General features: G+C 40.7%; 1 protein-coding gene across 1 annotated transcript in view; it reads right to left on the bottom strand.

Annotated features, from left to right (window-relative positions):
* Positions 1 to 23,443, bottom strand: part of PLPPR5 (phospholipid phosphatase related 5) — a gene marked incomplete at both ends in the record, with an annotated part of 45,133 nt that extends 21,690 nt beyond the window's left edge. The window contains 2 exons of the mRNA XM_082483463.1: positions 693 to 825; positions 23,213 to 23,443. Of these exons, the coding sequence (XP_082339589.1) occupies positions 693 to 825; positions 23,213 to 23,443 (364 nt within the window). The remainder of the gene's footprint in view (positions 1 to 692; positions 826 to 23,212) is intronic.
* Between the last annotated feature and the right edge of the window lie 4,371 nt (positions 23,444 to 27,814).

Below are 27,814 nucleotides of genomic sequence, written 5' to 3'. Positions count from 1 at the left end.
GCTTCATTCCTCCAGCTGTTTCTCTTGGATACAACTGTGAGTGAGAAGCAAACAACAGAATTGAGCCCTGCTATGGCATTCCTGCATGTATTAAAAAGCAGCATCTGGGAATATTCAGTAGACATTTTGAGTGGTGGTACTTCTCCCTCCAATCACATTTGCAATTAACTAAGTAGAAAGATGACATCTCACATCTACTAAAGTCAGTGGGGGAGTTACAGCTGACTTCAGCGGAGCATGGATTTTGTAGTTTTCTACTAGAGACTATAATACAACCTCCAGGCTAAGAAAGTACCTAAACCAGGCTTGGCTTCAAACACACATTTACACCCCAATGTCTTCAACTTTGGCTGCTGTGTGTGTGCATAACCAAAAGAAAACTATCAACTACAGATACTGTACAAGGGTATCTCCCTTCTCCACTTCACCCTACTCCAGGCCTGCTGGTTGTTCTTCCCCCTCGTGTTCCCAGTTTTTTCTATTCTTACTGCTGTTTCTGCAACTATTTTTTTATCCAAACCTCCAAGAAGCTTCATTTGCTACTCAAAAGGAGAGAACTCGCTACACTTGAGTTAAGACTACACATTAAATGTTGTATAGTTATCTGAATAGGTCAAAAATTAAGGTCGAAATTAAAACATAATTGATCACTCTAACCATTCAGAAAATGAAAGCATTAATTTTGCTCATACCAAGGAATCTGATGGTCCTGCGCACCAGTGGATTTATATAACAACAGTCTCCAGTTAATATTGTTTTTTCTTGGTTTTCAAAATCCTTTGTAGCTAACTGTAGACAAAACACTGCAGTTTCTCCAACGATAATCTTAGGGAAGGAGAAAAAAGGGGAGAGAAATGGTACATCAGATTACAGCAAGTAAAATATACTAATATCACAGAGATGGCTATCTCATCTTAAGGAAACAAGACCAAACCAGCACAAAAGACAACATAAGCGAACCAAGTTCTGTACGTTAATCTTCTTATGAGGGAAATATGCCTTATGGCTTGCTTTACTTTATTTGCATTAAAAAAGAATAAACTTATATAACCAGGACTGGACTTGGAATTGACATAACGTAACCTAGTTTTCAGGATAAGGGGAAAGAAAAAGAAATCTGTTAGTTCAAGAAAAACAGATCGAATAATGGACAAGATGTGGACCACAGTAAGGGCCTAATCCTGGAAGATGCTGAACATTTCAGTCCCCACGTGGCTTTCACTGACACTCAGCACTTCACAGGGTTGAGCTCTAAATTTTGGACCATGGAGGGGAGGAGGGGGGAAAATCACAATAGAGCTCCTGTTCACATCAGAGGATTGGTTTGCCAGGAGGTACTTAACAGGGTTTGATTCATATTTTGCTAGCTAAAGTTTATCAAGTCTGCCTTTACTTTTTTTCCTCATGCTTGGACAAAGTGTCACCATGGATATGCTAACATTAAGTATGGCCTGTTTCACATTCATTACACCAAAATGAATAAAGTTCTTATGTCTATAAATCATTCACATTACAGTTTGCAAAAAATTTTTAAAAATCACAAATAAGAAAAATATACATTTTGAATGTGAAATATCCCCTCTAAGGTGTGTATTTACCTGTACAGCAAAACATGACCTTTAATTTACTCATGACAATTATGGTATTGAGACCTAATAGCCTAAGCCAAGCCTTAAGCATGTATCTATCTAAACCCATGATAATGAAGCTTTATGGCAGGCATCACAGGTATGATCAAAAAGAGTAGAGCAGAGGAGTCAAATACTGACCACTGTATTCCAACTTTTGATTCGCTGTGGGCAAGGCTTTTGCACTCTTCTATATGAAAAGCAGTAAAGCTTATCGATAAGTACATCACACTTCGATAAACAGGAATGAAGACCAGCAAACTGAAGTCTTACTACTACACAAATACAAGAAATAATGCCATCAAATCCGATGCATTGCCTAGCTTTTTCTAAACCTTTGACCTAACAGGAAATTATAAATCTTTTCATATACCACAATAGGTCTGAACAGTTCTATACACAGCACTGATTACAAAAAGCATAATATGGGTGATGTCTCATAAGCACAGTCTGTTGTCAATAGGAAGAATGCAATTAATGACCTTAGTTATTTGTAGATCTACACAGATGACTTTGGGCTACATTGTGACACGCAGAGGAGGAAAGTGCTTCTTATAAATAATGTGGCACAAATAACAAAAATAACTGTGGTAGTTTAAAAAGCAAAATTCAGTTTGCCACAGAAACAGTCATCATCTATTACTTTAGACTGGCTTCAGATCCTAGTGGAATTTTTAGATTAAATAGGAAATTCAATATCTGAACTACCAAGTATCCTCTCTCTACTTTGATGCAAGCAAATTTTCATCATTCTGAAGTACAATTCCTTCATCTATAATTAACAAATGATTGGTACACGTATGAAATGTAACTCAATCTTGAATTCAAGGTCATCAAAATTATGACAACGATAAGGAGAATTCAGCTCAATGACCCCTACAGCTCTCAGGAAAAAAAAACTAACAAAAAACCAGTTTTAATATGATTCATAAAGGTAAGAACTGAAATACTAAGATTTTTACTGTGAGTCACAGTAACTCCTGTCTTTCCTCTGGAATAATGAAACATCAAGGACAAGGCAACCTGAACACAGTCAGAATCTGCTTTTTTTTTTTTCTCCAAACTCAATGAATTTCAGTCAAATTGTTGCAGATTTCCAAACTCCAGGAACAAGCAGAATCCAGCACAAGGGAAGCATGTATGATACACAGTGCTCAACCTTTTGCAAGAGCACAAAGAGAAAGTGTGCCAGCAAGCTCAACTCTCCAGGTCTGAGCAGAGTCTCTGAATCTGGAATAAGGGTTCTTCTTTTTGGCTGGTAGGGAAGCTGGGGGTTGTAAACAGGAGAACTGCTCAGTCAGTTACAGGAAAGGAGATCCTCACTTCCAGCAACCTGTCTTCAGCAGCTGCATCTAGGTCCTTGCTGCTGGCAACAATTTTTCCTTGTTACATTTCCTGTCTTTGATGGTGACCTGGATGAAGAAACCCCCTGCTCCAAGAATAGCAGGGAGAAGTGTTCAAGTTCTTAGCTGAACGAAAATACTCTCAGAGTGGGTACGTAGGTGCAAGGGTCAGAATGATGCAGAACTCGGCTAATGACAAAACTTTTGCTGTACTAGACCTAGTGCTCTACCCTCAGAAGTAATCAGAGTGGGATATGCCATTGATCGCAACAGGCATTCATCTCTATGCTTCTGTGGCTGTACTTTAAAAGACTCCTTCTGGAATTTGGCAATAAATACAGGTTCTGTACTCTTCTGTACTGGCAGCTCAGCTAAAGCGGTTCTCCTTCGTCCATCCTTCAGCACAAGCTCTGCTCATCTCAATAATCAGCCTATTGATGTTTCAGAAATGGAAGGAAAATCTTTTTCAATCTCACTGAGTCCCAGAAGAGATTCTGCTTCCCAGTGCAATTCCTTCACCTTCTTCTCTCCAGCACCACTGGCAATAATCAGCTGTACAGCGTAGGAAGGCAATCTCCCTCTTGCCCTTTACCATAATTTGCATGCCTGGTATATTCCATGAGGGAAAAATTTCCATATTTCCTCTGGCACAGGGACAACCATTACCCCTTCCATTGCATATGTGAGCTGCAACCAGTCAACAAATGACATTTAATATAACAGAGTTACTTGTGTACTTCTCGACTAGGTGTTGGGGCAAAAAGTTTTTGGAATATATCGAAACTGACAGTGAAGGATTGCAATGGAGATTCTGAAATCTTTGACAACATAAATTTTTGGACAGAGCTACAAGAGTTTAGGTATAGAAATACAATTTGCAATGAAAAAAGTAAGGATATTAGAAATATCTTTTACCTTATTCTGTCTAACGGGGTCATATTACTTCAGATCACTGTACAGATGTCATGAAGAATGAGATATATTAAAATTTTTAGCTCACAGATATTTTAACAGCTGTTAGAAGCAGAGGCCATCTTCCCTAAGGCTGAGAAAACCTTTTGACATATATTTACAGCATGTAAAGTATAAGGAAAAGAACAATTTTCACCTGAAGACTAACAATACAAAGTACAGGCTTTCAGTATTCTAAAGAACGTACATATACATAATTTTCACAGTCCTTAAATAAAAATGCAGTGTACATAACTGCTACAAGAAGGAGCAAGACAAGAATTATCACCCTATGGGCATCAGCCTGAGCTCTGCCAGGCAGTGACCATGTCCTTGTTCTACTACATCTTCCCTCTGTAACCACAGGGAAAGCCCTTAGTCCTGGTTCGCAATATAAAGGGTAACAGGAACAATACAAAAGTCACCCCACATAAAGATATTTAGTATTAATACATACTTCATAACTAGCATCTAGATAATCCTTTCTTTTTATGGAAGCAAGGAAAAGAAATATTAATCCAGCAAAATCTAAATTACAGGAAACGTTCTTGTAACCATCTCCATGGCAATCGTATCCTGCCTGCAACGTGACAACCCATTCAACAGCCAGGAACAGAGTTTGGCAGGGGTGAGATCTAAAATTAATACTTCTTCCTGTTTCACCTCTTAGCTCCTGATTAATTTATTAGCTGATTGATTTTCATGGTGGTTTTGTACTAGTAATATATCCATTGCCAACCACCCAATACCTGTCCCTTTCCTTGTTTGCTGCACAGGATACTTACAGCATTTGGCACACGTTCCCTACACCGACTCCTTCCTTCCAAATAAGTTTGGTTTTTTTCTGTATTAGTCACTTTTCTGAATCTAGGCAAGCTGTTCCTAGTTTTAGCACTACACGTCAATTTAGAAATCTAATTTGTACTTCCCAAAATCATCCATCTAGTATATTCTTAACTTGGTTCTAAATTCTGAGCTCTTTTTCAACTTGAAATGTCAAACCTGACTCATTCCAAATATTAGAGCTAGAGCAACTCTGACCTTGTTGATTTTCCAGTAAAATGACTCCATAAACAAACTTCCCCTAGTGTCAGGTATGGTTTACAACAGCCAGCAACTATACAAATAAACGACCTTAAGTCTCCACTTCTGAAATACTAATGAAGTTTATTTTGTGGACTACCTCCTCATATATGCCACAACTTCCTATAAAAACCCAGGATTCAAGTAAGAACTAAACTTTCATTTGGCTGACAAGATAGCTGAGATTATATTAATGCATTTAAACAAGATAAATCCTGAAATTTAAGGTTGAGAATCTCTATTTGGGATTAGGAAAGAAATTTCTGTGTACACATAGATCTTTCCAGCTAACACCTCCCTTAGGGTATACAGATGTTCATGAAATATTTCATGTGGGCCAGGGAACATGGTAGAATACACGATTTCCCCTCTGCCAATTCTCAGGGCTGTGTTGTAGCTACAGCAACCGCTCAGATAAATAAGTAACACTGAAAAGTAGTTATTGCATTAAAAAGACCACTAAATAGTCATCCATGTTCTGAACATCTCAAGTTAAGAAGAACAGTTGGCAATATTGTGCACTATAATTTCTCTTCTGACTCCTTTTCATTCATTGTATTTCTCTCACTTAGGCAGGACTTGAACCCTAACCAAGGCTTCTGCGAGCCCATCTTCAAGAAATAACATGGCAAGGGATTGTCCCTTTGGGGAAGGAGCATCTCAGGCAGTCCACAGCTCTGCTTTTCTCTCTAGAATGAGCTTCCTCACACTTCTGTATCAGGCAGCAAGAGAAGCTGAGAAATGGAGCTAAAATGCTTGGAGATGATCTCTATATCTCTAGGCAAATTGTTATAATTTAAGTTGCATGGACTCCCCATTCATTTCACTTATGAGTTCCCACTTAAAAAGCATGGGGTAGATTTCTTTTAAAAATATGCTTCCGTAGGCTTTGTTGTTCTTGTTCTTTATCTTTATTTCTTAACTTTTAGCAAGACCACAGGCTATTTCTGGCTTATTTCCCCTTTAAAAATGCCATCAACATACCACAGAGCATAGCGGTCTCTCAAGTTTGGAAAATCTAGCAGCATAAACCACAGTCTTTAGTGATGCTGTAGATAAGTTTCACTCTCTGCTTTAAGCTAAAATTGCTGTGTGAGGTGACAGCCCTGGCAGGAAAAGCAACAACAGTATTTCCAGCAGTAGCAATTTCAAGTTCATTATGCAGAGCTTTCCCTTGAGGCCATTTTCTTTGTGTTTTTCTCGTTCTCATTGCTTCTTGGTTGCTTAAACTGACAGGAAATGCCCTGGTTGATTTTCACAGAAGCACTTTTTCTATAGTAAAAAATGACCAGTAGTTTTGAGGAAAATGAAAAAATAAGTTCTAGATAAATCTGTCTGCTATTGATAAAACACAAAATATGCCCCCTCACATTCAGCATGGAGATATAGGACCATACTGCCTAGCATCTTCTGAAGGTCTAGAGAAAAGATGTGAAATGAAAATTGCTTTTCTAGAGAAAGATGTGGAAAAAGAATACTCAGCCTTTTTTTCCAGTAAATTTTGTTTTAAAAATATGTACTCTCCATTTTTTGAGGAAACTATTAAAATTTTAATAGAGTTCTAGGTATATATTTAGTCATGGCCATTTACAAAAGAAAAATAGCAGTATAAGATTATATATCTAATACTGATATCTGCTCTACTTATTTCTCTGTAGTGCAGAGTATGGCTACATGCTACTAAAAACTAATGTTACTTCTGACAGGGACAAATATTCTTTACTGCTCTTTGTTACGTACTGACTATGTGTACAATGTATTACAATGGTAAAGGTTGCTCATTTCATACAGACTTTATTGCTATTTGAAAGCAAGGGGCACATAACAACCAAGCATTTATAACCAGGGAGCTTCAAGGGGACCCCCTGAGCACGTAATTACAGAAACATGGACAACTTCATCATTCACTGAATTATCTTCATTCATTACTTTACTATACAACAGAAAAAAAATGAAATATTTTTAAGTAGAGTGCCTCTAAAATATTCCCCTCTTTTCTTCCCCCATTTTTCTTTTTTCCCCCCGAGTAATTAATCATGTATGCAAATGGCATCTCCTCTAGAGCATGCCAGTAACATCCAACAGGAAAAGCTTCTGCACAGCAGCACCCTGTCACCACGGCTGGAATCACACAACACCAGAGCACGTAAAAGATCATTTTACGTAAAATGGTTACGTAAAAGATCATTTTGAGAAACAGTTACCAAGACTCCGCTACTCTGAGTCTAAGACAAGAGCCTTGTGCCATCACCACAAAGAACAAGTCTTGGCGCATGACAGCAGGTCCTGCATTTGATGCTCTGCGACAGAGGCAACGGGGCAAGCAAGCAGCCCCCGAGGTGCACCAGCCCTGCCAAGCTCCGCCGTGACAGGAACATTCACTGAGCACTCATTCTGCTTCACCCGCTGTACTTGGTGCTACTTCCCCTACTCACATCTACTAAACCTTTCACATCACGGTAAGAAGAAGAGTATCCAGCTGCTCTGCACTGCAGTTCTCCAGGGGATTAAAAATGGTCAGGACACTAGGAAAACAAGCTCAGAAATGCTAACATGGCAGTCTGGGGGCCAAATAAGTGTCTGGCACCTGGCTCCAAACATCTAACTGCTGGCACAGTTTCACAATACTGAGACAAGTATTCTGGTGAGCATATGCCAAGAAGTAGTAGATAACAGACTCTGGTGAGAACTCTTTTGCCTGTGCACCAAGCCTTTCTAATTAAAAAAAAAAATATATATAACAACCAAAAGCTAGAAAAAATATTAACCTAGAGAAAATTCTCAACACCTAAAAAAAACCCAGTAATTTTCATCTGAAAATGGTGAGGGGAAGAGAAAAATTAATTCAAAACTGCCTTCTAAAAGCATCAATTCACATTTCAAAAGGCAAAGTTACTTCAAGCTGAAATATTTCAGATAAGGTTCTTAAAATATGGAATTCATACAGGTTTTAAGTTGTTCTCGTTTTCTTTTTTACAGAAATGAGGATGCCATTATCCAAAGCTTCCAAGCTCCACACTTCACTCTACAAACACACCTCATTAGGAAGACAGGTTGTAATATGACCAGAGATCAACTAATTTTAGTCTCCAGATCTGAGTGATACTTGAGAAAGGTTGTTATTACATATAATTATTTCATTAGGGATTTAGATTTTTCTTTTTTCAGGTGCTTAGCTTCAACCTTTAAAATACCAGAACATTTGCAAAGGAAAAACAAAACATTCAAAGGCCCACCATCTATCATAAAATCACAGAATAGTTTGGGTTGGAAAGGACCTTTAAAGGCCATCTAGTCCAACCCCCCTGCAATAAGCAGGGGCATCTTCAACTAGACCAGGGTGCTCAGAGCCCCATCCAACCTGACTTTGAATGTTTTCAGGGATGGGGCATCTACCACCTCTCTGGGCAATCGGTGCCAGTGTTTCACTACACTCATTGTAAAAAATTCTTCCTTAAAATATCTAGATCTACCCTCTTTTCGTTTAAAGCCATTACCTCTTGTCCTACTGCAACAGGCCCTGCTAAAATGTTTGTCCCCATCTTTCTTACAAGCCCCCATTAACTACTGAAAGGCTGCAATATAAGGTCTCCCTGGAGCCTTCTCTTCTGCAGGATGAACAACCCCAGCTCTCAGCCTGTCTTTATAGGAGAGGTGTTTCAGCCCTCTGATCTTTTTTGTGGCACTCCTCTGGACCCACTCCAACAGGTCCATGTCTTTCGGGTGCTGAGGGCTCCTGGAGGCGAGGTCGCACCAGAGCAGAGTAGAGCACAGAATCACCTCCCTCGACCTGCTGGCCATGCTTCTTTTGATGCAGCCCAGGATTCAGATGGCCTTCTGGGCTGCAAGTGCACATTGCCAGCTCATATCCAGCTTTTCATCCACCAGTACCCCCAAGTCCTTCTTGGCAGGGCTGCTCTCAGTCCCTTCATCCCCCAGCCTGTATTGACACTGGGGCTTGCCCCAACCCAGGTGCAGGACCCTGCACTTGGCCTTGTTGAACCTCATGAGGTTCACACGGGCCCACTTCTTGAGTCTGTCCAGGTCCCTCTGGATGGCATTCCTTCCCTCAGGTGTGTCAACTGCACCACTCAGCTTAATGTCATCTGCAAACTTGCTGAGGGTGCACTTGATCCCACTGTCCATGACACTGAAGATATTAAACAGTACTGGTCCCAGTACCAACCCCTGAGGGACAGCACTTGCCAACAATCTCCATCTGGACGTTGAGCCATTGATCAATACCCTCTGGATGCAATCATCCAACCAATTCCTCGTGCACCAAACAGTCCATGCATCAAATCCATATCTCTCCAATTTGGAGCGAAGGACGTTGTGGGGGACCATGTCAAAGTCCAGATAGACAGCATCTGTAGCTCTTCCCTTGTCCAGTGATGTAGTCACTCCATCATAGAAGGCCACTAGGTTGGTCAGGCAGAACTCGCCCTTGGTGAAGCCATGCTGGCTGTTTCGAATCACCTCTCTGTCCTCCATGTGCCTTAGCACAGCTTCTAGGAGGATCTGTTCCATGACCTTCCTAGGCCCAGAGGCGAGGCTGACAGTTCAGTAGTTCCGAGGGTCCTCCTTTCTAACCTGTTTAAAAATGGCTGCAATGTTTCCCTTTTTCCAGTCACTGGAGACTTCCCCTTACTGCCATGACTTTCCAAATATCATGGAGAGTGGCTTGGCGACCTCATCAGCCAATTCCCTCAGGACTCTGGGATGCATCTCATCAGGTCCCATAGACTTAAGTATATTCAGGTTCCTCAGGTGGTCACAAACCTGATCTTCTCTTACAGTGGAAGGAACTTTGCTCCTCAGGTCCCTGCCTTGCAGTCCATCCAGGTGCGAGGTGTGGGAAGAGAGCTTTCCGGTGAAGACTGAGGCAAAAGAGTTGTTGACTACCTCAGCCTTCTCCTCACCCGTTGTTACCAGTTTGCCAGTCAAATCCTATTAAACGATGAATTCCATACAGCATCTTCTGCTCTACACTCAGCTGTATCATGGAAGTCTTCTAGTGGACTTCAAGTGATACACTTGAGAAAGGCTGTGGTTCCTCATGGCCTGGCCTTGGTAAATCCCTTTGTTTCTTGCCTGTCCAAGAAAACAGTACTTTGTTCTGTCTGTTGACAGAGATCGGTTTCTTAATCCTTCTGTGTATGTTGAAAACGTTCCTTGATGAGTACAATATCAAGGCTTATGATACCCATACCAACAATCATTTCTAACAGCAATGTTATTTTATGCTTTCAACCTTAGGCGATCTACACACTTGCATTTTTCTACCCAGGATGAATATTCAATTGCAAAATTCAACATAAATGGTCTTTCATCCCCGTTTGAATAAAAACTGATCACATAAAAGGCATCTCTTAAAGATTCTGGTCACAAAGTAGTGATTTTACAGTCAGTATATGACTGGAGCCAACTGTTCTCAGAGGCTCGGAATAAGAAGAATATCTGAATTTCCTGCTTTTCACACTGTCTTATTTCTAGCTCACTTCTACTCAAGGCGAGCCAAATTTTGCAGATATATTATTATTCCTGAGATCAGGTCAAGAAAAGCCACTTTCACTGAAATACCATAGGCATCAAGCAACTAAAACTGAAGGACCAAACACTGTACCAGTATAAGCACCCTGTGTTTTAATGTAACTATGAGAAAAACAGGCTGCACATATGATTAATGCCTGTAAGATTCCACAAAAATTGTTTTTTGGATTTTTGTGATAAAATATGTGTATCTGCAAAACACACATGCGTAATTGTCTTTTTACTTATGTTTGTTACTGTCAATTAGTATTTGATTCATAATGATAAATTTAAGCAGACAGCTCAATAAAACAATTCTACAATTTTTTATTAAAAATTATCTTCACAATAAAACAGCTTTCTTTGAAAGCACATAACTAGCTCCACTCCTGTAATAATGGCCTCTGTATAAGCATCTCTTCCTTTACAAGGATCTTAGGCTACAGTACAATTTTCAACCCACCAAATACATTAAGGTCATTACCTTTTTCTAGCTGAAATCAAAGGTAACATTCCCACTAAATTCAACAAGGGCTGGATTACTCATGAAAACCTATGGCACTCTAGATTAAGAGCAATGTTTCAGTCAAAGTGGGAAAGTTGAGCTTAGCTATGAATGCCATCCCAAGATAATAAAACAAAACTATTAGGCCAAGACAATCTTACAGGGAAGCAGTACTAAATATTTGAGAAAGAGGTTTAACAGGTCAGATAAATCAGAAAGAAAAGTCCAAAACTGTAATGCCTACTCCCGAGCGTATTACTTTAAAGTCATTCTTCTTATATACTACTTTATAGTCTTCACATTGTAAGCAATTACTCCAAGGATCCAGGTGGCATTAAAAATGAGTTAAAAACACTTTAAAAGCCCTGATCTAGAACTATGACTTTATTCTGAGCTGTCTCACATCAGAATTACCTATGCGTAGGATGTACATTCAGCATAAAACCAGAAGTAAAACTACTGAGGAACAAATCCTGACAGTATTAATCCACGTTTCTAGTGCCTGTGAAAGCCAGGAAATAAATCACCAAACAAGCGCTTTCAAAGAAAAGTAAAAACTGCAACTTGTATTGACATTTCAGTGACACAGTCAAAGCAAATGAAACCATGGCTTTACCAAAGTCAACTCCTGAAGCTTCACTGACTTCACGCAGACCCATGATATTACTCCTGAACGGTCACTAGAGATGCTGGTCAGTGAGAAAGGATCAGAAAGAAAAAAAGAGATCAGAAGTCCCTCTTCCATGCACCCCCCCAAACAACTAGTAAACCCAGATATGAAACAACGTGTGACCATTCACCTGCACCTCTTTCCTCAGACTTGAAAGCAGTAATTTCACAGTGTGCTATTATTTCTCCTTAAGAATGTTATTATAATAAATTAATATACTGAAGTGATGTTTATTAGAAACAGAATCTTAATGAAGGCATAGAAGTGGGAGCAGAGAACTGTTTATGAGCATCAGAAGTTTTAATAATTACTTACCTCTTCTCTTAACAATGCAATGGTAGTGAATTAGCCAGCAAGCTTTTTCATAGAACACTGCATAGCAGTAGCATATCCCATTTGTCTTTATTTGGTACATATGCATGTAGGAAGACCATTTCAATAATGATCCTGTATATCCTGTAGATCAAATATGGGGCATTTACTTTACGGTTTTCTGCAAATATGATTTGTACCACTCTTGTCACTCTTTCAACTCTGCTATACAATGTCTATTTTACTGCTCCTGCCACGAATCCAGATGGCTGCAGATGTGCAGCTGGCAACACTATGTTGTCTGACCCTGTTTAGGAGTTTACACAATGCAGTGCTTGAATTAGGAGGAAGTCCCAAGTGCCCTCATTAGCACAGCAGCCAATGAGCTGAAACAGAAGCAGCAAGAGTGGGAAATTTTAGCAAAAAATTCCTAGTACAGGAAATGCCTACAAGACAGAGGGGAGATTGTATACTTTGCTGTGAAGACAGCAGAGCATAAAAACAGCTCTTTTAGGCATGCCATGGTATTCTGAAAACTAATTGCAAAGTCTATAGGCCAAAGTAAGCCCAGCTACTCTTCTTCAATATGTGCCTGTATCTCCTTCCACTCATAAAATAGGGTATAATAGTGTACCTTAACAAGGGTCATCTCCTTTGCATAGAACTGTAAAATAATAGTAAACACGTTGCTGGCTTTATCAAATATCATCAAAAAAGCTTAAGTGGTGAGAGAAGTATTTTAAGGATGAATAAGTCTATTTAAAATTTTTAGATCCTGTGAAGCTTTGATATTGGCTATCTTCATGGCAGACTTTATAACAGCTGGCATTTGGTCTTCTCTGTGAAGATAATAAATTAGATAAAATACATACTTGTTATGTAAATGTATGTACATATATTGTGTTTTTAATCAGTGTTGGATGTAATCTCTCATTATCTGACCAACTTAAGTTATTACTAGAAAGAGAAGTTCAAAGTATGCTGTGTTGAAAGATGCTTTCACACATTTGGTGACATGATAACCTTTTTAGGTATTCTGGTATGGTGAGCTAATTCTTTCAGGCATTATTTTTTTCCATTGGCATTCAAGGTTAAAAACACACGTGAACTAAACTATGGATACAAATCAATTATCTAAACATGGCTATTTTCTGGCAGCATGTTACGCATACACACTTGCATATGTAAATATATTGAGTTTTTTAAAGAAATAGTCTCTACTTTATGATTTCATTCTACTTCTAATCACAAAACAATCATAATCAATTCATAAACAAAAGGAATACTGAGTAAAACTGCAATACTGACTCTTAACATGAATGTGGTTCCATAAGATTCTATCAGCACCACGCTCATTTGCATACACTATACCATCTCAGGAAAGCCTTGCTATTTCAAGTAGCACTGAGGCATGTGATCAAATCCCACCAATACCAAGATAATTAATTAACAATTAATACATACCTAGCTCTTGTATAACTTTTCATGCACAAATTTCCTAGTGCTTTACAGAGAAGCCTAGTTTCACAATTACCACTTGACAGCTAGGCAGTAAAGGCTAAAGGTACATCCTGCTTGGGTGGTCAGCCCCCCTTAGCAAGGCAAAGCCTGCTGGAGCTCACAACCCAGCTCCATATATTCATTCTGCCAGCTGCAGCTGGCAGTGAACTACTTCCGTACCCCAAGGTCAGTCTGCCTACAAATCTCATCTGCCTTTGCTAAATGCTCTGGAAAGAGTCCCCATGGTTGACTGAAGTGCTGACTTCAGTCAAGCGTGAGCACTTGGCAAAGAGGGCAAAGATGACCATGGTAACAGACGGACTGTCCTCACCACCATTCACACAAGCGCGCTTGTGGCCTACAGTACAACCTCCTGATTCCTCCCTCAGGCCTGTTGGATGCTCAGACTCATGTCTGTGCAGTCTGAATGCACAATGGCAGCAGCCTCAAGGCAGGCCTTACGGCAGAGCCCAGATATGTCCCAACAGGTCCAAGCACATTCCCCATGGGAACATGAGAGGCAGAAACTGAGCAGTGGAGAGGCTCTGGACACCAATCCAAATCTATGTAAGTACGATCAAACTATTATCAAGTATGTGCTGAAACTCGAGCATGTCCACACATTCTGCGTAGAGATGAAGTTAAGCAGCGACCCATGTGCTTCTGCGAATGGGGAGGTGAGACTCCAGACATGAGCAGTTTGACTGTATGAGTCCCCACTTGTCAGCAGAGCCATGTTACGGAGTGTCTGTGCACTGACTCTGTAACATCCAAAAAGGTAACATGTACTGGTCTAAGTCTTAATTAAAGCAGGTCAAGCTGAAATGCTTCACCTCGTGCTCCCCACAGGCTGCAAGTTGCACGTGGTTGGTTACTGCAGCTCAGCTGACCCGTGATTAACAAATCTTTAAGCAGAATTAATTCAGTCATGTCTGAGCCCTAAATTGCTATGGACAGGTCACAGAAATCCCTATTACTACCCAAAATAACTATACTGGGAAGCTGAGCTCCACATCATGATTCTAATATTTAATACTTGATTTACAAAGAGGCAAGCTACAAATTGACCAAGGCAAGGACCCATAATATAATTCAGAGTTTGAACGACAAAAAAAAAAATGGTATGACTTGGATCCCTTTTAGAGACAGCATGAAACCTACCAGCCTAAAACAATGGGTGTTTCAAAATGTTATGTAGAGAAAGAAAAAAGAATCAGAATAACAGGATACTTTTGGGCTGACTTCTGTTCTTGATAGCTTTTTTCTATTATTATTATTATTATTTAGAAAACAAAAAACTCTAGTTTAGAAATGAATGCCTTCATACATACTCCTTAACCCTACATGCACAAGAGGCAAGTATTAATATCTGCAGAGAAGAAAAAATACTATTTCTGAAGAAAGCCCCTAAAACATAGCAATATTGCATTTATAATTGGTTTTACATATAATGTATAATAATTATACAATGGATAATTATGATACATTTATACAAGACATGCAAAATTACAGGTAACAGTGTATGTTGTCCAGAATGGTAAGCAGAAGTAGAATCCACAGCCTACTGAGTTTTCACCCAGTATAACCAGCAGGTTTTTTCATGGTGCCTCGTACCCCAAGAAATAGCATCCAGGACTGAGATTTAATTTTGAAGCGCTACTAAACAATTTATTAGATTAATAGTAGATAAAACAAATCTTAAATATATTTAGTAATTTTTCTACTGCAGATTTCTTAGTGCTTTACATTGAAAAGGCTGCTGATCAGAGATAGCAAGTGCTGTAACTTTTGCTTTCCTACTCCCTCTCTAGTACTATGTTCACTATACTATGCATGAATATAAAGGACTAGTATGTTGACAATGGATATTCCTCATTAAAACAGCATGTTACATGTACATGTTTTCTGAGTATTGGAGATGTGGTATATCTACCTCAGCTAGGCTCTTTTATTTATAATCTATGAGGTACCACACCTCAGCTAAATAAGAACCATTTATGATGGAAGTTGGGTCATCACTCACTTCAATGTATCTGAGAGATGCTGCAAGAACACTGTAAAGCTTTTTAAACATTACACTGCTTTTAAGGCTGAAAACCACAGCTAAAGCTACTTACAATTCTACTTTGGCTGTCATTTATTATGTATCATATGGACACCCGTCTCCTCAATCCTGTATGATGTACAATGAGCAAGACTTGTTTGGTTGAGAAACTGATTATTACTCCAAGCCTACTACTTTAGATTACAAACAATGCATACAAATTCCCTAATCGTGCAGGATCAGTTGGATTAACAGCTTCTCACTTAAACATAACTGCATCGTTTATAGAGCAAGCAGGCACTCAGCTGTTGCAAACAGAACCCTGTCCGCCTTGTTCACATCTGCTTGCCACTTCACTTCCAGAGAGCCCATCAAGGGATGAAGCATATGGCCTCGATGTTGTTAGTGTTTGTAAAGAGCAAGCATAGCAAGCACAGCAGAAATTATACATTCAGTTGGAAGTACAAACATAACTTCTGCAGGCACTGTTCGTGTAAGCCATCACAGCACAAGAGGAAGACAGACAGATAAAGAAGAATTCCCAAGAAAACCCACTACGGTTCTGAATCTTTTATTGTTTCTCCTGGTTACAGCTCTGTTGGATTAGCGGTTTTATGCTGGGATAAAAACAGCATCACGCTATCAAACCACGTATTTGTCTTGCTATCTGTCCCAACAGGCCAATACTGACATCTGGTACACAAAGTTACCACAGGCCTTAACAGCGTGATTTATTTTTTATTCTTAAGTAAAGTTGCAGTGCATTTATCCCTTCACCAAGGAAGAGCATGACATAAATTGTCCCTTGGCTTTAACAGTTTCTGCTGGCATTCCCCCCTTCCAAAAAAGTGGCTTTCTGAAGTCCTCAGCATTTGCACATTAAAAAAAGCAGCAGCAAGTTTTACATGTCTTCCCCCTCCCCCCCTGCAGGAAAAAAAAAAAAAGTGAGAATGGAAGAAGAAACTATCAAGGAAAAGAAGTCGCAGCTGTGCATACACGTTACAACAGAACTACGTAGACAGAGAGCAAATGGGCCCTTCAAGAACAACATGATCGCAGAGTAAATAAAGTATTCTGGCAATTCCTTCTTCATTTAAAGTCTTCACAGCTGTCAAATGTGCCAACAAGTAAAGGACACGTAAATAACCTTTAGCTAATCAAAGATATTCCAGGATTATTGAAATAGGTCATATATCAAGAAGCTAAAGAGAGTTTCTCATACAAGTAAAGCCATTTCCATTTGATTTCAGAGGATAAGTTTAGTCTACCCAATTCATACGAGTCTGGATGTACAATTCTAATCTTCTGTTGCATTACCACTGTCATTTTGACAACAGAACTGGGAAATGTTCAAATATTGCAGCTGCCTAGCTAGCAAAAAAGCTTATTGCTCCCGAAGAGAGCACCAGGACACACTGAACACCTTGCTGGGAGATTCCTCTAACTTGCTACAGAAAATGTACATTAAAATGAACACCTGAATACCCCACTACATATTCTTGAATTTTTTTGCCCCGAAACACAGAGCTCCTGGCAACTGTGCATCCTTGCATTATTTATCAAGTTTCCTTGATTTCTTTCTGGCAGAAGTGACAAAACAGTTTAGTCTCCTTCAGGATGCACAGAAGCCACTTCTACTTCAAGTAGCAGAGCAGGAGAAAAGTCTGTTTGATTCTGCCCCTGTGCTTTAGTTTTTTCCTATAGTATCAAAGTGTCCATAGAAGCTAAAGTGACTTGGTATCAGCCATGAAGTAGAAAAATAAACAGCCTAAAATAGATGGAAGAAACATTTGTGAAGTTAGTGCTTTTTTCTGACTAAGGTTGAGAATGAAAAGCATCTAGAGTTCTCAAGTATGACGTAAATCTCCAGATTCCTGGCACAGCAAATTCATGGACGACATTTCCAGAAATATTTCTTTTTCAGAACTTTAATTCTAAATTGTGTTTTTCCTTAAGATATAACAGATAAGAGAGTATTTTGATGTCCCAGAAATGAATAACAATCCAGCACCCTTCTTCATGTACAGCACTAAGTTATATCAAAGTAGAATAGTTTCCGTGAACCACAGGTTAACTGAAAGCTACTCTGACAAGAGCATTTTGAAAACTCAGCCTGATAAGTCCCAATCAGTCCCTGATGCCACAGCACACGGAATCATAGGTGCCAGAAGGAAAATAGGGACTAGCAGGTTCAAAAAGGAAGAGTGAGATAGCAGCATGCCCAATCACATCAGCTAGATCTCTGTGCTGGAAACAAGTGGTGCATCACCTTCAGGTTTCTGCATATCCTCCAACTACTTCTGAGCTGCTTAGACCTGGAACTATTAAGAGATCGGCAAAGCCAGCGAAGAAGAGAGACTTATGAAATGTGTGCTGTTCCTTCAAAAGGCAGCTTCTCTTTCTCATTATTCACGGAATTATATTGTTTTTTCCTAAAACATGGGGGTACAGTAAATTCCATAAATGAACAAAGATGTTGCATCTCTCACTTTACAGTCTTTTTTGCCAGGTTTCAAAATTCCTTCATCAAATTATCAGAAAGGAAAAAGTTACTGACTAAAGCTAAGCTGAAGGCAGAATGCCCAATTTTTTACATCCATTCCTTGTTTGGGGTGTGCCAATTTAAAGATTCATCCAGTCTACTAAAAAAAATAGAATACAATACTTCACATCTGAATGGCAGATATTTTTTCAATGATCATATTAAGAGGATTATGCTAAAACAAATTAGTCTTTAATTGGTTTACAGAGAAAATATGAATATGCTAGGAATTCATCTAGGCAAATAGAACAGTGTATATTTTATGAATAAGTACTGTAATCATCCGCTTGTTACTTAGAAATAAAAACAAACAACATTTGCATAATAAAACTGTTTACACATCTTAATGAAAGTGTGTCATTATCTCCTCCTGGCTGTTATACAACAGTCAATATACACCTTAGGTCCACTACAGCAGGTTTTACACCAATTATTGCTTAAACAGTTTCAACATTTTAGGTAATCCATATTAGCGTGTGGACTCATTAAAAGAATCCTTGAGTGCAGTTCATAGTATGTTAGAGAGGTCAAAATTATTAAGATCTACCAGAAAGAAATAATGCAGAACTGATCACTCAATAGATTCTGAAAACATGAGACACTAGCCTCACAGGTCTACAAATCATTTCTACTGGAAGCTAAAGGATTAGACTGACGTATATTTCCCAAGCTACATCTGTCATAACAAGTCTAAAAAAGCAACCAGCCCACTGAGCAAGAACTGGCACTTTGGGAAATGGCTTAAATAGCATCAAGCTCTCAACTACCACTTTTATGCGTATTACATATTTGAATAGACTCAAATCAAGAGCGTATTTCTTGTCACATTCACATTTGACTTAAAGATAAAAATTAAAAATAAGTGTATTGATATATTAGTGCTATGGACAGTAAAAGGACAGGAGAGCAGAGCCAGCAGTACTCTTTCAACCCCGAGTCAAAGACAAATGGGAGGAAGGGAGCCCACAGGGGCACTGCCTCTGCAGGAGTCTCATTCTTCCATCACAGAATCTCCCACTTACGGCTTTCACATTCTTCTGATTGCAATTTCAACCTCATCCACATTTTGCAGAACACTTTACTGTTAGTCTGCCTAACGGTCCTAATGCAAACACATCTACTCACTCAAGGCATTACTTTACCTGTGCCTCAAGGTATGATTTAGGAGACCTTCCACAAATAATAGTCTAACATTGGAATGGACCATATATTCTGTTATCTGTTAAGCTGCACTTGTTTTCAGCCTTTTTTAAAAAACAAAACAAACAAACCCAAACATTTGGGCCCTCAAAATTCTCCAGTGGAAGAATTGAAACTACAGATTTAACAGTGCATACACCCTGTAGAGATAACGCATAGAACACAGATTGAAAACCAGTGTTGTAATGTATCCTGCTTCATTTCACAGAACTGGCATAAAAGATAAGAAATCAAGTGGAAAAAGCAAAAGGAGAAAGCTCTTTTCATCCTACAGAATGGCTGCTGGATCCCTCTACATGTGTCCCACAACTGCTATTATCCTAGAATGGTTTGGGTTGCAAGGGACCTTGAAGACCATCTAGTTCCAACCCCCTGCAATGCGCAGGGACACATTCCACTAGATCAGGTTGCTCAAAGCCCCATCCAGCCTGGCCTTGAACACTTCCAGGGAGGGGGCATCCACAACTCCCCTGGGCAACTCTGAAATTGCAGGGACTTCAAGCAGGTATGTCTATTCATGGACAATAAATTGATTACTGTTTAAGTGACTAGCACAACAATTCGAATTCTCACTAGCTACATGACTTAGGAGATACTGTAGAACACAATAGTTCAGTTGGAAGGGACCTACAATGATCATCTAGCCCAACTGCCTGGCCACTTCAGGGGTGACCAAATACTTGGTTAATACTTTGTAAATACTCTACCAAAGACTGTAGATCCACAAACCAACTAAGTCCCAAGTGCAGAGTATGAAACCCCCTTTCTTCAGCCCCAGTTTCCCTTTCCCATACCAGAGGGCCTGAAAGTCAAACATTACAGTAGAGCAAGCAGTCTCTGCTTCTGCCCTGGGGTTCCATTTCCCAGATCAGACTCCCGAAGACCTGTGACCTGACAGCCAGCTACATCTGTTCCTTGGGTGGCATGGGGCAGATGCAATGGGGAAGCAGACAGACTCAGCAATGCTGCACTAGGGCTGCAGGAATGCATTAGTAGGAAGTACCATTTTAAAGACTAACCTGAAAGTTTCCAGGATTAACATAGCACTCACAGGTACATCCCTTGCAAGTGACCCAGCTCATTATTTACATCTCAGAACGTGCATGTTGCTGCCCTGTGACCAGACACTTGGCTCTAGCGCATGGCTTGACACTCAGGTCTGCTACTGCAGCTCTGATGTGGCACAGTTTTGGATGAGCAGCTATGCAACAGCCTCACAGCAACAAGAGACCCATTGCTGAGGAGACGCTCACCAAGACAGATCCAGCTACTGGTACTTTACTTTTTCAGTTTTTTAATAGCAGGTATGCAGAAGGAGGAAAGTCATTGGAAAAACTCATTTATTCTCCAATTTTAAGCAATTTCATTAAAACACAATGCAACGGAGCCATTGATTGAGTCACATTAAGAGAATCTCTATGTCTCCAATTCAACAAGCCTCATCCCTCAAAAAACCCCACAGTTATCCTCAACACCAAGGTAAAGACTCTCTGTTGCTCTACTTCAAAACTCAAGAAATAGCATTAATCCCACACACCAAACTAACAGAAAAAGGAAAAAAAAAATTAACACATCGTAGTGTTTAATAAACTATATTCCATGACAATAGTGATTTCAAAAAAAAAAAAAAAAAAAAAAAACACAAAAACCAGAGTACAGTTTCATTCATAGAAATCCATTTCCTTCACTGGTCTACACTTGCATCTTTACAGGCAGAGATATGGTTTTGCTATATGATTCATTTTTGTATTTCATTTACAGAAAAAAAAAAAAAACAAAAATTACCCAGAACTTCTATGTTCAAACTTTCACAGACAAGAAACAAATGAAATAGAAGAGAATCTTTTAATCTCTGAAATCTTGGGAAAGAAGTTCGACTACTTCTAAAACCATACAAGTTGCTTTGGTGAAGAAATATTACCTTCACCACTTCTTTCAATGAAAAGAACGAGCAAAGGCAGTGTCGATATCCTGCACAACCAAGCAAGAGCTATCCCATGTAAACACTAAGTCCAGGAGGATTGCCCATGGAGAATCAGAACATAATTTTGTCTGAAGACTGAAAAATGTTGCCGTTATTTAATAATGTTAATGATTAATGTTGTTGAAGTCATGAGATTGACATTGCCAGAAGCTGAATTCTCCATTTAACAAAATAAAATAAAAATTTAAAAAAAAAACAATTACAACACAGGCACCTGCAATGTGGTTTTCCATGTCCTGACCTCCCAATGCATGTCATTTGCCCAACAGGCTGGTGACAGGGAGAGGAAGCACAGTTAAATATCATTAAATTCTATTATTAGCTTTTTAGCAAGGCTAATTACAAGACTGCCAACCCAAAATGTCATGGTGATTTCTCTGACGTAATCATCTAGCACCCAGGAAATGAATGGAAACTACCAATCCATTTTGCTAACACACAGTAGGAAAAAAAGAGATGTTCATCATGAATATCTGACATAATCTTTATAACTTCCTGAGCCAAACAAAAGAAACAGAATTAAAAGCAAAACAAACATCACATGCAAAAAAAAACCCAGAAAAATATCACCACCACAAGAAAAAAAAAAAAAATCTTTAAAATCTCAACGGCATTTGGGGATTTAAAAGAGCAAACAAGCAAACTGGTTAATAAAATGGTCAACTAATTGATGTTAAATTAAAAAGGAAAACGAAACCAGAAGACTGCATAACATGTTTTGCCAAACGACATAGTTCAACCCCTAGAAAAAAAAGAACAAAGCCTTAAATACTAAGGCTGAAGCTGACCATGAGGTCCTGCGTTGGATACCATCTGAGACCTCATGGTGCTAGAATGCAGAAGGGAATTGTATCTAGGATTACCACAGTATCACCTTGATGAAGCTTTCTCTATTCATATTTTTTTTGTATTTTCCTGAAAAGGAATTAATCTGCAAAACTAATAATTACTATCTTAAGAGGCCTCTTCTTATTGTTTTTTTTTTTAATTATTATTGTAATGCTTACACCTGATTAAAATAAACTCTTCACAAGGAGTTTCTGTATGTGTAACTGTGTGTGCACCTGGGGAGTCTATATATAATCCATCCCCGATGGTTAAGTACTCCCATCTCATTCCCTCTCAGTCTTTGCTCCACAATATGGTCAATGTTTATTAAATGACGCTGATGCCCTTGTTATCTGACAACACAAATAGTACATTCAACAACTTGAAGGGAAGACATCTCACTGCTTTTCGCGCTTTGCTGTTTTCCAAAGAACCCAAAGAAAATCAATGAAATAAATCTCATTTAAGATACATCTATTTAAACCTGACTGACAGAAGACCATATTCAATTAGAGACACACAGGTTTAGTTTGCACACATATCAGTAACTGTGACATATGGAGACAACTAAATCAAGCAGAACAGCTCCCTGTTCCTCGCACGTATCAGTTTACTTTCAAAAAAAATAAACTGATAGAGGGGTTTTCTAATTAGTACTGGGTGGAATATTAGTAAGTGGCTGCTAACGAGCAGGCGTCCCTCAGGTGATCCATCTACCTGCAACCGACACACGTTTAGAAAGATAGAAGATTATTTTAAGCAAAAGGAGTCGAAGGGGGCCGGCGATACAGGCACCGGCAGTTACATAAATCGGTGCTAAAAATAAACTTCAGAGGCGCGGGGTGGGCAGCGGCTGTGGCCGGGGACGGAGCCGGGGACGGGGCCGGCAGCGCCGCCCGCCGTGCCCGGGCTGCAGCCCCACCGCGCCGGGCGCACGGAGGGTCCCCGCCCGCCGGGCCCACCCCCGGGCCAGCCCGCCGGCGGCGCCGCTCCGGCCGGGGCCCGCGGCGAGGCCCGGCCCAGTCCAGCCCAACAAGTTGCCAGAATAGGGGCGGGGGGGGGGGGGGGGGCGCGGGCAGCCCCTGCTTACCACCAGGACGGGCACGCCTGCGGTCAGCGAGTAGAGGAGCACCGGGGGCACGGCGCTGCGGTCCTCCGGGCCCGGGTAGGGCTTTCGGTACGCGCCCTCGTAGCAGAAGAAGCCTTGCACGTTGACCGTGAAGGTGTCCGTGTACTCGAAATAATAAGCCAGCATCACGGTCCCTGCCATGATCACCATCTGGAAGTAAAGCATGCTGGTGAGCGGAGAGGGCACTCGCATGTACGTGGGCTCCGGCGGCCGCGGCAGCCCCCCTCCCCGGCGGCGCGCTCCGCCCGCTCCCCGGCGGCATCCACCGCGGGCGGAGGCAGCACGGCGGCGGCGGCCAGCAGCGCGGTCAGGCAGGGCAGGGCAGGGCAGGCGGAGGCCCGGCCCGCCGCTCCGGCACCGGCTCCAGCGCGGGCGCCGGCTCGTACGGCGGGCGGGCGGAGCGCGGCGGCTAGAGGGGGCGGCTTCGCCCCGCCCCACCCGGGGACCAGCAGCCGCGCCGGACCCCGGTCCGGGCGGGGAGGAAGGAGGGGGTGGCGGGAGGCTCCGCACCGGCGGCGGAGGCCAATCTGAAAGTTCCCCAGCCCTGGGACGACTCCTACGGCACGGCCCCGCGACCGGGATTAGTGAAGTGAACCCTCCCCGCCTCCTCCCGCCTCCTGCGGGGCGGGGGGTACCGCGGGTCCCCTCTCTACGCCGACACACACACCTGTAAGACGGGCGTGCACAGGCGGGGGAGCTCTCGGAGCTACCCGCCGCCTCGTCCCGTCCCGTCCCGCCCCCGCACGGAGCCGCCGGGAAGCGCCGGGCGCTCGCCACCGCGCGGCCCCGACACCGCCGGCAACCGCAGCTCGGGAGTGCCCGGGCAGTCAAAAGGATCGCCGCTGTTTGCCAGGGTGGTAAAGGCCTTAAAATGGAAATACATACCCTTTTGTGTATGGGTAACCATTAAAGCAATTAACGTTTAAAGCTTTCGTTTAACGGCTATAAAGAAAATGGGTAGCTGGACAGGAAGCTATCCTCGCCCAAGTAGCATCCCAGGGCAAGAGGAAAGACTGCTCCGGTGCTGGGAGAAATCATACGTATACGAACAGAAAAGACTTCCACTTAAAAATGCATATATAGCACATACACCTAAGAATAAACGACTGTGCCCAATGCTTGTACAGATTCACCGGTGTGCAGGCTCTAGTCTGGATTCCCAAAGCCGACAGACAGCAAGTTACTTAAAGGTACTCCCCCCCCTCCCCAATTTGTTATATGGCCGGGAAACAGTCTTTAAAGGGATACCTTAGCCTTAAAGATTCCACTTGGCATACTTAGTAAAGGCTGTTAGAAATAACAAATGAGATTTGATCACCCTGTTTTATAATGTGTAATCATTCTTCTAGTGTTGTACTTTGGCTTCAACTGTTCGTTTTCCTCCCCTTTCAGGAGAATTTTGTTCATATTCAGTAATGTTAGTCTCCGTGCATTTATTTTTAATCAGCCCTCGAAGAACACACTCTTCATGCCTGGATTCCACATCCAGTCTATTTTTATGTGTTCTTAACATACTCCCCAGAAGAATCTAAATCATGTCATTTGCATTGCACTCACCAGACGTGGCTGGATAGCTACCTACCTTTGTGGAAAATTATATAGTGAGACATGAGACATCTTGTGGTGAATTCTGCCTAGCACAGAGTTTATTTTCCCCATTTCTTTAGCACAGTCCAATATCCATTACCATATACATAAAAAAATCTTAATTTCATCCTGGATATTGCATACAAATAGTTCCATTGTTAGGGTAGACTGAAGTACTGACTTTGTTAGACCAAAGTCAATAGCAGGACTGCAATGAGCACTAGACTCAGCTCTTCAGCTCTATTTGAGTAGATGCCCCAGAGAAACCCAGGTTCCCCAATTGGCATTGGGGAAAATCAACCTTTCCCCAGTAACCAGCTAATAAAATACTCCTGCATTTTGCTATTACAAGCCAACTTCTATTTATAGATATACCAGTGGAGCTATCACATATAGGAATTAGAGGACAGAAAAAGTTCTGTTTTTACAAAAAATTTTAAAGGTACTATCAAAATCTCTGAAGGATTTTGGATCATAGATTTTGGAAAGAATCTCCATAGGTCACATATTCCAACCACCTGCTCAACACAGGTCCCATTAGATCAGGTAGCTCAGTCCAGTCAATTGTCAAGTATCTCAAAGGATGGAGAGTCCACAACCACTTTAGACAACCTGTGCCAGTGTCCAACCACTGACATAAAACATTTTTTCCTTATATTAAGCCAGAATTTTCTGTGTTCCATCCTGGGCCTGCTGCCTCTCCTCCTGTCATTGGGAACCTGGAGAGAAAAATCTGACTCTCCCTTCTCTACACCCCACCATGAGGTAGATGTAAATAATAGTAAGAAATGCCCTTGACCTTCTCTCGTTAAAGCTAAACAAAATTAATAACACTTCTGGTGGTACAGGAATACATTTGTATCCTGAGTGCTCAGTCTTTTCTGTTGATACACAAATGCTAGCAAGTATATAGTGGCTGCCATTAAATGAAGCATACGGCTATTAAAGGAATTACTAAGGGTCATTACAATGAAGAGAGTTTGTCTTTATGCTTTTCTCTTACTCTACAACAGTGACACTATTTAGGCTCTAATATGGGGCTTCCAATCATTTAAAAATATGGTGTGTAACGGGCTGGAATAAATCTATTAGATACAATATTCATTCATATTATTTGGCTCAATCTAGTGCCCATGCTTCAAATACTACAGGTTGACTTGCCATTTAATAGTTACAAACCAGAGACTATAGGATTTAAGTCAAAGAGGAGTTTTAAGGTCAGCTTCATTGGTAGTCAACTCGCAGTCAGCTCAGAGTGATCTGAGTCAACTCAGGTCACTGATGAAAAAAACTAAAACATCAAAATGTCAGGGTTTGTTTTTCAATTTAAAAAAAATGGTGCTACATGGGCAAATTGATTGATTGCCAGGTTGATGCCTCACTGAGGAATTAAGTGAATTAATTATTCCCTTTCTTCAACCTCCAGTTTTTAGAGTAAAGATCATTAGGTGAGAAAAGTAGTCAGGTCAGCTTATTGAATAGCAAGGGGCTCAACTACAGAGTAGATGACAAGATGCCAAAAGAAATTTAAAGCAGAAAGTATATAAAACTTTCAATGATTTTTTTTTTAAAGCTCTGTAAACTTATGAGTGTTTCTGAAAATAATGATGAACTGTGTATTTATTTTTATAGAGGTAAGGCCTGTTCTGGCACTGTCATCCTTTCTCAGCTCCTTTTTCCCTTTCTCCCATTTTTAAGATTATTTTTTTTCTTAGAACAAGTCTGAAAGGCTTGGTTTCTTACAGCTGATAAAGTTAAGATCTGTATTAGCTTCTGTCTGACTTGCACCAGTTGAAAAACACCTATGCATTTGATGCTTGCTTGCTATTATTCTCTTCATGGAAGTTGACTGTTGTGGGATGTAGACTGCTGTTTGGTACAATAATGAAGGGTAGAAATGATTAGGAATGCATAGGTAAGGCAGGTCCAAGCTCCACAAATGCTCAGAATATTGCAAAAGCAAAAAGGCAATAATACCAAATGTTGCTTTATTTTAATACTTGTAAACAAATTCCTATTGTTGCAGACATACTTTGTAAGCATGGCCTGCACACTAGAGGCTTGCCTTCATGATTATGCAGTTAGCTGATCAAGTAAAACCAGAGCTATACTTTTTATTATAATGAACATAATGTTTATGGGCTGCATAGTTGAATATGCAAACGTGTATTAAATCAAACAAATAGAAGCACAAGAACGCAATCCCCAATGACCAGTGCAGCCAGCTAAATATATTCTGCAATCACAGTATTCCCTGCTGATTTATATCAGTGATATGCAATGACAGTAGAATGGCAGAGAAAGCCCAGAACCAACAATTTTTGTTTCAGAAGGCTATTGGTAAAATTGTCAGTTGAAACTCAGATGACAGACAAACTGGTTTTGAAACTAACTTTCTTGGGAATAATGCCACTGATCTCAGAGCAGGAGTTCCCCTGATAGTCCTCATGGATTTATCTTGTTCTTTACATTTGCTACCTAATTTTAAGTGAAATATCACCTCAAGAGAGACACAAAGTAGAGCAGAGCAGACAGAGAGAAACCTTAGCTGCACTGTTTTGAAACAATTTGAAATCATGACCTTCATTATAGAGAGATAGTTCCAATTCCAAACCAAATTCACTAACCTCTCATGTGCTTCCATCACCACTTTTTATAGTATTTTATAGTTATAAAACATTACAAATACAGGCTCGGCGGGGAATGGCTGGAGAGTAGCCCTGAGGAGAAGGACCTGGGAGTGCTGACTGACGAGAAGCTCAACATGAGCCAGCAGTGTGCAATCACAGCCCAGAAGGCCAACAGTATCCTGGGCTGCATCAGAAGTGTGGCCAGAAGGTCAAAGGAGGTGATTCTGCCCCTCTACTCCACTCTCGTGAGACCCCACCTGGAGTACTGTATCCAGCTCTGGAGTCCCCAACATAAGAAGGACATGGACCTGCTGGAGCGTGTCCAGAGGAGAGCCGCGAGGATGAT

This window comes from Vanellus vanellus (assembly GCF_965231255.1).
Source record: "Vanellus vanellus genome assembly, chromosome: 5".
Lineage (NCBI taxonomy): Eukaryota > Metazoa > Chordata > Aves > Charadriiformes > Charadriidae > Vanellus > Vanellus vanellus.
This window is presented reverse-complemented; position numbering and strand designations above follow the sequence as displayed.